The sequence below is a fragment of the Lygodium microphyllum genome, chromosome 3 (genome assembly GCF_053477565.2).
Source record: "Lygodium microphyllum isolate KBCC chromosome 3, Lygodium_microphyllum_v1.1.10, whole genome shotgun sequence".
NCBI lineage: Eukaryota > Viridiplantae > Streptophyta > Polypodiopsida > Schizaeales > Lygodiaceae > Lygodium > Lygodium microphyllum.
In genome coordinates, this window is record NC_141137.1 from 132,857,714 (window position 1) to 132,873,905 (window position 16,192).

At 41.7% G+C, this 16,192-nt stretch overlaps 1 protein-coding gene across 2 annotated transcripts in view; it reads left to right on the forward strand.

The window, feature by feature from the left end:
* Positions 1 to 304: 304 nt before the first annotated feature.
* The window catches only part of LOC148038915 (plant cysteine oxidase 4-like), a 54,800-nt gene continuing 38,912 nt past the window's right edge, over positions 305 to 16,192 (forward strand). Inside the window, exon 1 of one of the 2 annotated variants that reach the window (XM_087674801.1) lies at positions 305 to 622. In XM_087674801.1, coding sequence (XP_087530927.1) covers positions 493 to 622 — 130 coding nt within the window. In that variant the 5' untranslated portion in view covers positions 305 to 492. The remainder of the gene's footprint in view (positions 623 to 16,192) is intronic. The other variant, XM_087674802.1, reaches the window with a different exon arrangement.

Genomic DNA, 16,192 nt, shown 5'->3' on the forward strand with positions numbered 1-16,192 from the left:
TCCTTCCACAACAACAATGGTCCTCAAGGTGGGGAGCTCACATGACTATCTATTACCAACATTTTATAGAGAGCTTGAGTCTCACTTCTTGATAATGAAATTGTTTGCACGCTTAAGGTGACATAGATGGCCTGCATGACTCTCTCAATTCCTCTTGGAGTCCTAGAGTACCGAAGGTTGTAGCTCACTTTCCCTACCTTCGGATTGTTATAATTATAATTATAATATAATCATATTTATCATCGTTAAGCTAGATTAGCTCTCAAAACTTGCTTGCATAAATTGTCGTTCACAACAGTTGTCTACACCAAACGTCGTACAAAGTAGCTAGATCTTTATTTGTGGGTTGATCTATGGTGTTTGTAGGCTGTGGCTTTCCGAGGAAGAAGCGACATCATCAATCTATGGCTTCTGAGAGGGAAATCTGCCCCGGCGACCGATAGCTGGCGAGAGAGAGAGAGAGAGAGAGAGAGAGAGAGAGGCTGTGCGGCCATGGCTCTGCAACGGCTTTATGACGCTTGCAAATCGACCTTCACTCCCGACGGGCCTTCATCGGAAGGATTACAAACTGTGAAGTCTCTCATTGGTGTGATTCTGTCGCCTGCCCTTCGTCTCTTGATGTGTGTGTGTTTCTCTCTCTTCGTATCCATCTCCTAAAGTATCCATCTATCTATCGAATTCCATAACCTGAAATGTAAATGTCAGCTTGTGTCGTCAGTGTTCCGACTTGCTTATCTTGGCTCCTTAACAGCAAGGCTTCAATTCAATCCATTTGAAACAATAGAGTCACACATCACTGTACTTGCAAAGGTTGCGGGCGATTTCTGTGTAGGGAGTGAACCACGCCTAGAGTACAGCCTGCGACTTATCGTGGTACCTTAGTGAAATTCATTACTGGTGTATGCATCTTTGATGCTTCTTTTTGGATCTAGTTTTTGAGGACGCCAGGGTATTGCAAATGACCTTTGTCCATGTGAATGGTCAGTTCCGCACCTCATCAGACCAATTGAGGATAGAGACAAAGAAAGAGGCATGATCATTGAGAATATAGCCCCAGATGACCATATAGTTCATCAAGGTTTTCCGAACCTGCCCTGTTCATCAATATGTCACTTGCATGTCAACGAAATAATCTTCCATTAATTCCAAATCAACTTACTGGAATTGAATCCAAGCTGATCCTAGCTTGCAACACAATAAAACTGTCATGAATCTCTGCAAATGGATATTTGGTTTCCATAATTTGCAAGTCGCAAGGTGGACATTCCAGGAACTGCAAAAAGTGCCTGGCAATTTCACATGATGAAAGTGGACAAAGTTTGGCTGTTATGAGCGCAGGATCCTTTGTTCACCTGTAACAAATCCTCAGGATTATCATGTTGGCTCCTAAGGCCACACACACGTACGTCACGTTTCTGTACTTTATAACTGGTCAGTTAATAACATGTACTGCTGATAGTACTTCATCTGAAATAAACTTCTGCTGTTTGAGTACACCCTTAAAGACAACTATTGGTTGCCGGGTTTCATCATTTCAGCTATCTCACTTGGTTTCCTTGTTTCCACTGTTTTTGTGAGTGTGAGGGGGATGTGTGGCCGGCTTATTGGCATCCTAGGTTGGGGTTTTGAGGTGGAGCAGTTTCTATTTTGCTGCCTGACTGTTCTTGACTAGTTCCAGAGGCTTTCATGGTTGTTGGAGATGAGTTTGAGGTGATGAAAGTTTGCTACCCGTAGGATTCAGGCTGTTTGCGGAGTGAACATCTGCAGGTTGCTAGGCTCTTTGCAGGTCCACAAGTTATTGCAGAATTTGCATCTTGCTGCTGCTGTCTGACTCTTGATGTCGTCACTGTCTTGAGATATAGTGTTCGACTCCATTTGGTTCATGCTTGATTTTTGGCCAGGTTGCCCACTTTTTTGCACACCTAGATAGGCACCCCATCAATCATGTGTGTGCGCACAATTGTCATACTTATTTTTCTTTGTTCACGTCTTTGTTCTCATCCCCATACCCCACCCCATGTTTCTATGGCTCTTGTTATTTGTTGTATATATCTTGGCCATAGTGCTTGCATCATCCCATAGTCAATATCTAGCGAGCCCTTATATATCGTTACAAAAAGATCTCTTGTACCACACTATTCACACTATTCATCTTTATTTGCCAAGCTCTTTTCATCCATAGATCTAGTCAAGCCTATGCTCTATCCATGGTTTCTCATAAACTTTGCTTGTCTATTGGTGCATTGGTGGTTTGTGGTCTTCATTAAGAGTGTGAACTACTGTAGGTTATCCATGTTTCACAATAAGTGCTTTTGTTTGCTCCAACTTCCTCAATACAAAACTTTCTTCATGCCTTGTGGTTGTTTACTGCAGCTTGGTAGTTGGTTGCATGATTGTTGTCATTGAGTTTGAGCACAGTCATGAAGTGGTGCCTCCATTGAGAAGCTTTTAAAAGATGGACATGCTATGTGGTAGAGACTTTCAAGTGGAGTCATGTTGTTGCTCTGAGTGCTAGGATTGTGGATTACTCAATTTCATGTGGAGGGCTTTGTGTTTGAAGTTGTAGCTAAGCTTGTAGTGGAGTACAAAGCCTTTATCTTACTTGATAATCTTTGTTTGCGAATGTCGAGTGTCTCGAAGTAGCTATATATTTGTCTATTATGGAAGAGCAATTTAGCTGTGGAGGAGGCTGATTTGAGGATTTGTGCTTAGAGGAAGAGTGTAAGACCTCCTCAACATGTTATAACTTGTTTGAACTTTGGATACTTGATATGTCTTGTACAACTGTGTGAGCTCAAAGAGATCAAGCTTGGTTAATGGTGGCATTGAAAATTGACTTGCCTAATTGTTTGTGCATGTCAGATGGGTCCTTGGCCCTTTGTGTCACAGATTGCAATCTTCTAAGGGTCTTTCTAGATTGCAATCTTCTAAGGGCCTTTCTTTGAAGCAACAACCTCTTTCCTTCATCATTGGGTGATCATTTGCTTCCGCCTAGCCCTTGGTGCCTATTGTTTCTTTGCAAGTTATGGCACCTTTAATAGCTCCTCACCATCATCTCTCAATTGGGTCAGAGACTTGTCTCACTGATCGCCTTGTGGGGTCTTAGAGCCTCCCTTTGTTTGCAAGGGCTTAGTGCACATCATGTGTGTCTTATTGCCTTGAGCATATAATTTGATAGTTGATGCAAAATGATTTGTGTGGCCCATAAGAGTGAGGTGGCACAAGGCATGTTGAGGGGAAGATGCATATAATCTAGTGGAGTAGGGAGCAAAGGTCAATGTCAACAATCTTTGGTGGTATGACTGTTCTTGCGGCAGGAGATGCATCCATTGGTGTGTCCGTTTGTCTATATAGAGGCCATAGCACTGGTGTGGCAAACTTGTAAAGGGAGGGTGGGAGGGAGAAGAAGACAAGGGTATCTCTTGATGATGTAACGGAAGTAGGGTTAACTTGAAGGTGTTGTTGAACCCATAGCCTTTGTTTGCCTTCTCCAATGAAGAGGATCTTTAGCTCTTTGAGCACCTCTACTTTGATACCATGTCAAGAAAAGTGATGGGATGATATGCACTCACACCATATTAGAGAGACAATAGGGTTTTCGAGGAGAAAAGCTTAGAAGAAGAGCGAAGAATGATGAACATTGAATCATGCATGAATAAATCACGCTGATACAATGGAGCCAAGCTCAAAGATGATTGCATTGTCTTGTCTGATTAGGTGGCTGTATCTGAAGGGAATTTGCATAGTGAAGTGAGTGAAATGCAGTTCTCTAGGCTGTAGGATATTGAAGGTAAATGCTGATGATGAAGGATAGTTGTAGAGGGAGCATAACACACTCCTCGGATGTTGTTGGAGTCAAGGAAGAAGATCACCAGCAACCACCACACTCTAGAGATTAAGGGACAACAGGGCGGCCTGCCTCTGGCTAAAACGCAGCAATAGAGAGCCCAACAGCAACAAAACACAGCATATTGGGTGAGCCGACTGCTTGTCGGAGATGGTACAGATGCTGGAAAGGTGCCAGGCTGCAAAACACAAATCTTGGCTGACGAAGAGTGATGTCACTTGCAGCAATCCTATAAATGCCAGTCAGCTTGAAGATGTAGACCAGCCGGGCAGCAGCATCTGACTTATAAATGCAGCCTGTAGTGAGTGGAATAGGCCGCCAAGCATTAGATAGGTGCGAAGGATCATCCACAAATCGAGATGTCCTTTGGGTAGGGGTGTAAACAATAGTGGAGAGGCTGGGGAATAGAGTGAAGATTGATTGAATAGAGTGACCTGATGCTAGTCATCCTGAAGGTGTAAGACCAGTTGGGTGGCAGCATTTGACTTATAAATGGAGCATGTAGTGAGTAGAAGAGGCCACCAAACATCAAATAGTTGCGAAGGATCATCCACAAACTGAGATGTCCTTTGGGTAGGGGTGTAAACAGCAGTGGAGGGGCTGAGGAATAGAATGAAGACTGATTGAATAGGGTGACCTAATGAAGAGAGTTAGTGAATGAATGTGTCAGGAATGAAGGGAGTCAATGCCCTATTCATAGGCACAGGCAGTCTTGGGTGTCACCTGAGAATGTGGATGCTTAGCCCTTTTTGGAGTTGTAAATGTGAAACTTGAATGAATTAATGAAAAGAAATGGGGTAGGGGTGTAAACAGCAGTGGAGGGAGTGAGGAATAGAGTGAAGACTGATTGAATAGGGTGACCTAATGAAGAGAGTTAGTGAATGAATGTGTCAGGAATGAAGGGAGTCAATGCCCTATTCATAGGCATAGGCAGTCTTGGGTGTCACCTGAGAATGTGGACGCCCAACCCTTTTTGGAGTTGTAAATGTGAAACTTGAATGAATTGATGAAAAGAAATGCAGTTAGTGAGTGGGTTTCTCAACATCACCAACAATGATTGTACCCTCATATGAATGGAGATATTGGAGCTAATCTCCTCGGGGAGTCATTTGACTCAAAGCACTGTTGTTGATGAGCCAAGGCCTCTTAAAAGACAAGACAGTGAAAGAAGGCTCCTCCACGTCATTGATGCGAAGGAACATTGCCTCATGAGTAATAATTGGTGTAGATTGACAAGTAGAGGTAGAGGGAGGCTCTGATGATGTAGCTCCATCCTTTGCTCTAGGATGAAGGTGAGGGTATCCAACAATTCTTCTTGGGGTGTGAGGGTATTTCTTCTAATAGAGTGAGGACTCTTTGGATATCTTTTGCATTTTCCCTATAAATTTGTATCGAAGTTTGAAGATGAATCCCATTTCTTGGATTTCTTCTTCCCTTTCTTTTGCTTGGCTTATCTATGGGCACTAGCTTTGCCAAATTTTTTCTCCTTGTGATGCGCATCCTGCTCAAGCACCATGGGGATCAGCCCCTCTTAAGTGAGATTGTGTCTCCTATGAGAGGTGAAAAGGCTAGTGCATAACACACTATATTTTGGTGATAGAAGATGTGAGAGAAGTGCCACAACTAGGTCCTCGAGAGACGTGATCTTATCAAGGGATTTAAGGAGCATCCTCTTGCTTCCTTACCTAACGGTGTTGAGACGATATTGGTAGCATGTTGCACCATCTTCGAATTGCCCGTTCCTTTGTAAAAAGCTTTCTTACAACCTTCTAATACATCTTCTCACTTTCATTCTTAAAACTCTTTTCACTCTCTTCCTTGCAATCATGTCGTGTCGTGTCGTGTCGTGCCGTGACGTGCCGTGTTGTGCCATGCCGTGTCGTGACGTGACATGTCGTGTCGTGTTTTGCCAAAGGAAACTTGGGGATATTACTCTACACACTCCTTGTGATCATGAATCTCCTCCATCTTGTTGATGGGGTCCTTCATCATACGGAATCCGCAACAGAAAGTTGCTGTAGCAACAATTTATGGGATATGTGATGCCCATATGTTTGGACCAGGTAGAGGGTTGCCAATCTCTTCTAGACCTTTGTAGTAGTATAGATGCATCTTACATGCATGAGCATATAATTGTGAGAGTGCGATGGAAGAAGAAACACGAGCACACAGAGAGAGAGAGAGAGGGGGAGGGAACAAAAGATGAAGGAAGAAATACTGCATTGACCGAAGAAGAATGCTGAATACAATGATGAGGATTGATCAGTCCCTGCAGATAGCTCGAAGCGTCGGCGAGGCATCGGCGAGGCATCGGATCAGGCTGAGATGATGAAGGCAGCACCAATGACGAAGAGTGTGTCGGAGAGGAGTGTGCTGAAGATAGCCTGTGAAAGTGAGAGAGTGATCAATGAGATCGCTATAATTAGCCTAGCCAACACCCTCCAAATTTGACTGACACTCGATTGTTGTAGGAGGCCCTAAATCTAGTTGATTTGTAATAAATGTTCAAAAATGGCTGCATTTAATGCAGTCCGATTGTTGAAAAAAATGGAAAAAATAATGACAAAAACAATTAGCAGTCATGGAGCAATCTGACACTGACCAGAGGTGGAAACCTTGTGACAGACTAGGGAAATGCACAAGAAATGTGCTTGAAATGAGAGAAATGCATGCTAAATTGTTAGAGCTTCCACGTCTCCATTAGACTCTGACGGGAGCTCACAACTAGGAGATGATAGACAGACATGACTAAAACAAGTAGGTTGACATCCCCTCAGATCCTGGGAGTGTCTAAAGACCCAACAACCTCATGTCATGAAGCATAGAAACTTGAGGTAAAGGCTTTGTGAAGAAATTTGCAGCATTGTCCTCCCTGGGACAAGAGGCCACTGCTAACTCAGAATCCACGATTTGCTCCCAAACATAATGATACTGAACCTCAATGTGCTTTGTGTGAGCATGAAACATTGGGTTCTTCGCTATAGTAAGGGCACTCTGGTTGTCCATGCATAGCTCCGTATGTCCTATCTGAGGAAAGCCAATCTTTGCCATCATACGATGGAGCCATGCTACCTCCATGGCGGTAGAATAAAGGGCACGATTGAAACTAGCCTTCCTTCCGTGGATGGGTGGTAAATCCTTGATTACAACTTAATTACAGCAGCAAACAATAAATGCAAATCTGAAAATACAAATTTACCTATTGATCTTGGACAATGCATACCCAATTGGTCCTAAAATTGGCGCCTCTTTCAGTATTTCTTTAGCTTTATTAAAGAAGAAGTTGATTTACAATGGGATTCTCCCGATCCCTTTCGCAATCCAAACTCCCCTTGCTATCCAAAGTGACCATGCTGTCTTCAATTTGTTTCGCCCCTTGATTCGGGCACTTAATTGGCCTTCATCCACTTCATAGACGATGGAAATGCCTCAAATTCAATGACCGGCTAGTCACATTTGAATTTAGCTGAAATTCACCTTCAGCCCTAAAAAATCCAAGACTTGGAGCTTCCAATTTTCGGCACGCTTCTTGAGGCTGCTGTTAAATAATCTCTGCTGTAAATTAGGGTTTACAGTAGAGAAATTTGCAATTTCTCAGCTTCCAAGGGTCCAAATACTGAGATCTTTAGAGCAAGCCTGTGAAATGGCTAAGAGATGAGAGAGATGTTGCGCAGGTCGTGCGTGAGTTGAGTTGAGAGTGAAGGGAGTTGAGAGAGTAGTAGAGTGAGCACGACACTTGATGTTTGGTACAAAGACTTGTGTACCACATTTTAGGTTTTGAATATATATAAAGTACAAAGTGTAAGGGTGCGTTCACATCCGAACATGGTAAAAAAAGGCATGATAAGCCTTTATTCCCAACAACCTCCCACCTAAAGGCAATATGCTTGAAGGTAGAGGAATGAATCAACCAAGTGTATGTATGTACAAAGCTGAAAGACACATATACTATCCTACTCCTATCATCTGGCGGCAATGAGTAAACTGCGCGGCTTGAAGACCTTTCGTGAGGTCTGCATGATTATCATCCGTATGTACCTTGACAAGCTCAATGCCTTTGCTGTCAAGTACATCCCTGATAAAGTGATACTTTACCTGTATGTGCTTTGTCTTTGCATGAAAGACAGGATTCTGTGCTAGCATGATAGCACTCTGACTGTCATAGTGGAGGATAGGAACCGTTGTAATCCCAAGCTCTCTCACTAAGCGTGGAAGCTATAAAGCCTCTTTGCATGCCTTTGTGGTAGCCACATATTCTACCTCTGTAGTAGACAGTGCAACACACTTTTGCAGCCTAGATTTCCAAGAGATTGCTCCTCTTGTGAACATAAACATATATCTTGAAGTAGATTTTCTGCAGTTAGGATGGCTAGAATAGTCTGTATCCGTGAAACCAACAACAGATGACTTCTACTTACCAAAGTAGATACACAAATCCTTTGTGCCCCTTAAGGTATCTCATGATACCCTTCACTGCTTCCCAATGCCTTTTGCTAGGATATGCCATGTATTTGCTAGCCACTCCCATCGCAAATGCAATGTCAGGATGTGTAGCAACCATAGCATATATCAAGCTACCAATAGCTGAAGCGTAAGGTATCTTGGCCATTTTAGCCTTACCATCATCTGATGTAGGGCTGTCGTCTGCACTAAGTTTCACACATGGAGACAATGGTATACTAATAGCTTCCTCCCCCCCTCCATATTGAAGCATTGCTGAACTTTCGTAATATACTCCTACTGTGACAGATAAAGAGGACTTTTTGATCTGTCTTTGAGTATACGCACGCCAAGAATGTAATTTGCCTCACCAAGATCTTTCATAACAAAGCTATTGTGTAGACTCTGCTTCAAGGAGTCCAAGGCATGAACATCCTTGCCTGCAATTAGCATGTCATCCACATACAATACCAAGAGAATAAGGCTGCCATCTGCTGCCTTCTTGGTATATAAGCAGTGATCAAGCAGTGATCAATTTGAGAACGATGAAATCCCTGAGATTGCATGAATATATTAAATTTGTGATACCATTCGCGTGGTGCTTGCTTCAGCCCATATGGACTTTTGTTGAATTTACATACCATGTGCTCTTTTCCCTTTACAACAAAACCGTGAGGTTGCTGCATATAGATTTCCTCATGCAGATCACCATGTAAGAAGGCGGTTTTTACATCCATCTGTATGAGTTCCATGTCCTCAGATGCAACCAAGCCCAAGATGGTTTGCAAAGTAGTCATTTCGACTACAGGAGAAAAGATTTCATCAAAATCAATTCCATGTTCTTGCTTGTACCCTTTAGCAACCAAGCGTGCCTTGTAGTTGGGCAAAGAACCAGAAGTGACTTTCATTTTGTAAATCCATTCGCAGGGTAGCACTTTTTGTCCTTATGGCAAATGTACCAAATCTCAAGTGCCATTCTTCATGAGAGATTCCATTTTTGATAGCATTGCTTTTTGCCATTTCTTACTATCCTGTCTGTCCATTGCTTCTTGGAAGCATGACGGTTCACCACTTTACTCCAGGAACAAATCTATTTGGCTGTTTTTGCACTCTGGTTGACCTATAGACCCAATGGTCAATATTTGTTGGCTGTTCATCCTATAAATCTGCATTAACAGCTTGCTATTTTGCAGGCATAGCTTGCTGTATAATTGGTTCAAGTTGTTCCAAGTGCATGTGTTCTTGCTGAATTTGTGGGACATCATGGGCAAGATTCTGCTGATCATTTACAGCATCATTCCTTGCATTTTTAGGGACATTTGCAGCATGTATGTATTGCTGTCTAACTAGCATTCTTTGCTGTCCTATTGGTACATCCTCCCGGAATACAACCCTTTGGACCTCCTCTGTTCATTTAGGCTATTTGTGCATGCGATCTTCCTGGAAGATGATATCATTGCTGCATAGTATTTTTCTTTTCTCGGGATCCCATAATCTATACCCCATTTCACCTTCATCACCATATCCTAGGAAAATACATTTACAGGACTTTGGCTCAAGTTTACTGCGTTCTTCCTTGCGTATGTGCACAAATGCCTCGCAGCCAAGCACTTTCAAGTGTGTATACAAAGGTGGCTTGCCCGACCACACTTCTTGGGGAAACACCCCTCCCAAAAGACTTGTTTGGTGACCGATTAATCAAGTGTATGGTGGTCATAACAGCCTTTGCCCAAAAACCATGGGATAAAGTAGTATGTGACATCATTGTACGGACCTTGTCTTGAACGGTCTGATTCATACACTGTACAACACCATTTTGGGGCAGATTATGAGGAGCAGTAAGCTCCCTCTTAATCCCTTTGCTGTCACAAAAGTCTTGAAAGGCTTTGGACACATATTTCCCACCATTGTGAGAGCGAAGGCATTTTAAGGCCTTGTTGGTTTGATTTTCAGCAAGTGCCAAGAAATTTTTAAATTTATCCAAGGCCTTGTCTTTGCGACGGATTGGATAAACTTAAACCTTGTGTGTGGCATTATCAACAAAGGTAATAAAATACTTCTTTCCCCCTAGAGATAATCTTGGCATTTGACATACGTCTGGATATTTTGACTCTAAGGGTGACGACTTTAGAGAAAGAGATTTTTTGTGTGACATTTGAGCACGTTTACCATAAATACAATGATCACATTGTTCAAAATCAACATATCTCAAAGATGGTAAATAACCCAAATGAGAGAGTACTTTCATTCTAGATTGACTCATGTGTCCCAATCGGCTATGCCACAAAGAAACACTTGGCTGCTCAGTTACGACGACAACATGGTCACGCATACTAGAAACATGCAAAGGATACAGAGTATCACTTTTGGACCCCTTAGCAACTATGCGGGAGCCCTTACATATTTTCCATTTGCTATCCCCAAAGGTGGTGTGATAACCTTCATCATCTAGTTGCCCTGTGCTTATCAAACTCTTTTTCAGTTGAGGTACATGTCTCATATTATACAAAACAAACATGGATCCATGCTGAAATTCCAATTTCATACTACCAATGCCTGCAATTTTACATGCATAGTTGTCCCCCAAGAGGACAACAACACGTACAATACCATTGTAGTCGGAGAACCACTCATGATGTGGTGTGACATGAAATGATTGTTGTGCTAAGAAATGCACTTAACCACTTAAACAGCCCCAAAATATGCTTATTTTAGATTTATTTTAGCCAAAACCCTAAAATAGGGAGCAGATTGAGAGAATTAAGTGGAAGAGGATCTAGAACCCTAATTTTCTATAAATATTCAGCCAGCCCTCCACTCTTCTCTAATATCGTTTTTGTAGATTTTAGGTATTTCAGCTTGCTGCCCACATCTCGTTCCACAGAAGACATCTCAGCCAAAGCTGTCCATTGCTGTCTCCATCAGTTGTTGGCGCCTGATTTTCAGCCCTCTTTACGCAATTTGGAGCTGATTCCAGCCAGGCGACTGTTGTTCCTGTGCAAACTTGTTGCCCTACAGCTTGCCACATCATCACAGTCCTATTGCTTGCATTTCTAGTCTTTCTCTCTCTTATAGGCTGTCGTGCCTACGTTTTTAGTCTCTCTTGCAAGTTATCCTGCTTGTATTTTTAGTCTTTCTCTCTCCTCACTACTGTTTGTATCAGATCCAGCTTCTCACTGCTGCGTTTGCTTGTGTTCGACATTCGGAGGCTGCCTTGTTGCGATTCGGGATTCATTAAGAGTACGACACACTCATAAACTCATTACCCTCGCCTTGATCCTTGAGATACAGGAATTCGAGGTACAGTATTCATTCACTATATAGTGTGTTTGTTGCATAAGCATCGTATATTCAATTGTCATATCACTTCATTCATTCACTGTGTTCATTGTCTTTGAGTTATCCTAACCCTAACTGTGTTCTTTTATCAGTCTGTGCTTTGTCGTACGGTTTTCGTTTATGTTTTTGTGTTAGGGTATTTCTTTACATGGTATTAGAGCTTGATACTCTTTGAGAAACCTAGGTCTTTGATCTGAAAGCTCTACACAATAAGCAAGAACTACAGTAAGTTCAAATGACTTCGAACACAACAACACCGATTCAGTCTTCAAAACCAACTATGTCGAGAACCGAGCGAGAGTGGGCCGATCAGCTTGCTTCACAAAGTTTCGACATGGTGGAAGACACTTCTGATTACATGGAAGAAAAGCTAGGCAAGCTGACCTCTGAAAAATACAAACTGATCATAGCTTATAGACAAAAGAAGATTGAGGAGCTCGATCGAAGGATTGCTCTTTAAGAAAAGCTTTTAAATGAAGGTTTACATGAATCTCTCTCTTCAGATATTGTGCATAAATTTGATGATGTTGCAGGGCCGTTGAGACCTCCATCAGGGATGGGTCCCCCTCTTGGGGAACAAGACTCGGAGTATGTTCCTTTCTTTCATCCTCTTCCTTCCACTTTGATGCAAGGTACTTTAGATTCGTCTTTTGTTCCTTCTTCTTTTACCTCTTTTGCTTTGCAATATTATGGTAGAGATCATGTGGAAGAAAGAGTCCAGTCTGTTGACTACAGAAAATGTCCTCTTGAGGACCAATTCCTGTATGTTAATACATGTTGTGGGGATTATAAGAAAAAGCCAGATACCTCTTCTTCTACCCTTTCTTCTTTTCCGTCTATTTCACAAAACTGGAATGAATTTAGTATTCCTTTTTCTTCATTGTATGGTGCATCATCATCTTCACATTTTCATTTCCAATCATTAAATGATAAAAATAAACAAAATGCATTTGCATCTCCTGCAACTTATTTTCAAAACCCACCCATTCCACCACATTCATCCGCTGCTTCTCCACTTCCATTCACACCATTTATTTTTTCATTTCAGACATTTTATGTCGCACAGCATATCACACCGGGGGGTTATGGAAACATGGGCACATCCTTTAGGACTTCATCCTACCTCTGTTGGGTGGTGTTCCACCTACTTCATATACACTTTCGGGATCATTGCAGCTTGGGTATCCCCCCCAGTCTCTCTCGAGTGTGGATCAGTTGACTCCACAGTTTGCCTCCATGGCTTTACCTAGTGGACCTTTTGGTCATACTGCTGTGTCCTAGCCTCACTTTGGACAAGGCTTCTGTGTCCCCCAGTGCCTCCACCTACAGCGGCACCTTATGGAAACATTCATGTTTCAGTGCCTCCATCTTAATCGGCACTCATTGGACACTCACAGCCTACTTCTGCCTATCCATCTTTTTCCCCTTCTCCTTCTTCTTATCAGACATATCCACCTCCACCATCTTACCCTCCACAATCTTATTCCCTACATCCATCTTACCCTACGTAATGCATTTGAAGACTTGTTTGCTGAGTTATTCTGTCTATTGAGTTCTTCCATCAACACAAAGAACTCTCCACATTAGAGTTTAATAGCTGAGCATTCGAATTACTCAAAGCTGTCCTGAAAGTATCCGAACTTTCAGGTAGAGTGCATAGCATGAAGGTAGCTTGGAACTCTTCATCAATATGAAAATCCAAAGCAATCAGTTGACTGAAAATTGAGTTAACTCATTTAAATGTAGAGACATGGTTGTACTCTCTTTCATGCGAAAGTCCATCAGTTGTTTTAGCCAATAAACCTTGATGGCTGCACTTTTTTGAGCATACAATTCTTCAAGCCTTTGCCACATTGCATATGTTGAATTCAGCTTCTCAATGTTGAAGAGCAAGTTGTCTGACATTGAGAGCTCAATTGTTGAGCGAGCAAGCTCGTCCAAGTCATCCCACTTGTCTTGTTCCATGTTTGCTGGTTTGATTCCCTTAGTTTTGAATCTTGATGGGCTTTACATGTTTCTTCTATACCAAGACATTGTAGCATTGCTTCTGCCAGATTGCAAAATTATGGGCACCCTCAAGCTTCTTTATGTGCAAAAGATTACTGCTGTCATTGTTTCCAACCATAATTTGCAATCCCAAATTGACTAACCAGTCGCCAAAGGCAAGCCCAAATATGACACAAGTGACCACAGTGCACAAGAGTACCAACCAGCAATGAAAAATCTCAAGATTGCAGAAATTTTCAGATCTGCAAATGAATTTTCAGAATTAAAAATCTCGTGTGCTGCTCTCCTTAAGTAATTTCTAACACAATTAAAGACCAAGCCAAGAGTTACTTGTGAAATCCCCAAAATTTCATTGCAATTTTTGCTCCAAAGGCATTTCCGAGCACAAATTTGACAATTTAGGTGAAACCGGTCTCTGACTCACATAAAGCGGTAGTTTCTTCAATTAACACATGGTCTTTTCACACACACAAAAAAATGGAGACCTCACTTCCTTGCTCAGCACCAGATTGGCCCCGAAGACCGGCACTCCTCTCGGTATTTCTTTATCAATTAAAAGATGGAAAGTTACAAAAATTAAATGTTCGACAATACATAATCTGTAAACAGTTGGTTTTCATTTTTTTTTGAGTAAATCCCAGCTGCATAAGAATAGTTCAGCATGATTAGATCAACACCCTTTTAGGAAAGCATTTTCTATAACCATAACTCAATGATTCATGTGTAGAATTGCAGTCTGCAGAATTCTGAATTCACTGTTCTTGCTGTCCAGATGTCTGAATTCACAGTTCTTATTGTCCAGCATGTCTAGAACAACATTCATTTTAGGAAAGCATTTCGTGTGACCAAAACTCAATGATTCGTGTGAAATTGCAGTCCGCAGATCTCTGAATTCACTGTTCTTACTGTCGAGCATGTCCAGAACAACATCCCTTTTAGGAAAGCATTTTCTATAATCAAAACTCAATGATCCGTGTGTAGAATTGCAATTTGTAGATCTCTGAATTCACTGTTCTTACTGTCCAGCATATCCAAACAACATCCCTTTTAGTTTGGCATCATTCCAGCAGTAAAATAGTTCCACGAATAGCACTAAATCAGAGCTGAAAAATCTAGTTCCTTCGATGGAATCAGTCCATCATGCATTGCATTGGCTCTGAGAATAGAGAGAGAACTGACTAGAGGAAGCAAGCTCTATCTCCATACATGAGTCAGAGTTGAAGAAGTACTCTCTATAGCTGATGTTCTTGCAGCAATCTGCCCTTAGCTCCTCAAAACTTCATTCTCAGATCTGCCCCTTATGCCTATTACGTTTTTTTAAATGCTCTCTCTCTCTCTCTCTTTTGGGAATTTGTGCCACATGGCATATATGTAACAATTTTCCCGTTTAAACCTTCCGGTCTAAAATTCTCCATGATCGGTGGAAAATTTGACCTCGGCATAGACCAGAGAATGAATCGTCGTGCAAACACAAAGATAATGACACAAACAGATTTTGGGGTCCAAAAATAGTAACTCCTTAAATTTTAGGGATGGTGACCCTTGCATTCCTCAAGTTGTTCTGAGTAACTTTTATCATTGCGACCACATAAAAAAGTGTAATGTGGCTCAGTTACGTTGACTTTTATTCCGTGAGCATTCCCACATGTGCATCTTCTGTCTTGGCCAGGCTCATTGTCCTGTACCATCTCCAGTGGCTAAGCACGCAGTCTCAAACCATTGGCATTCTATTCTTTAGTGCCCATTCAATATGGAACTGGTTCTAAGGCTCAGACAAACCATTAGTCCAATTTGTCCCAATGGCTGTCTCTTCTGGCCATGGAAAGATCCCGGCTTAATTCAAGAAACCTCTGGGATAAAAAGCAACAACAACTAAAGAAAATAAAAATAAAATATCTAATAAGTAAAGAAGGAAAGCAATTGTAAAAAGTATCATCACCTGGTAACATACCCTCCTCTTGAAAGAAGCAAGCGACCTCGATTGCATGCTACACATACTAACGGATGACACAAGACGATAACAAGATTCTCCATGTTATTAGTGCCATCGCATGTATCACTTGCTAACAAATGACACGGGGCGATGGTAGGAGTTACCCCACTACCATTTGTGCCATTGCAAGTTCAAGTCTCACATAGGTGGAGGATCACATTTTGTATCCAACTATGGTTACTAGGAGCCTTTCTAATATACATGTTTCCAGATGCAACACAGGGTGATAGCACGTATCCCCGAACTATTAGTGTCACAACATGTATAATCATTCAATTGAAGTGTAACAAATACAACTTCAAAGCACTAAGATTTCATTCAATGATACACATGTTAATGCTAAGTGTAAACCTTACATTGTGCATTGTTCAATGAGATGCACTATTTAATTGTATAATAGAGAATGTACATTGCTTTAAAAAGCATTCTAAGTTACTGTAGATTCCACTAAGAAAGCTTCTCGGTAAAGTTGCAATAACTGAGGCGAATCTATCAATTCAGCCTCTCCCATCCATTTGGCATCCATTGGTGAATAGTTCTTGATCTTCACGAAAAATCTTCTTATA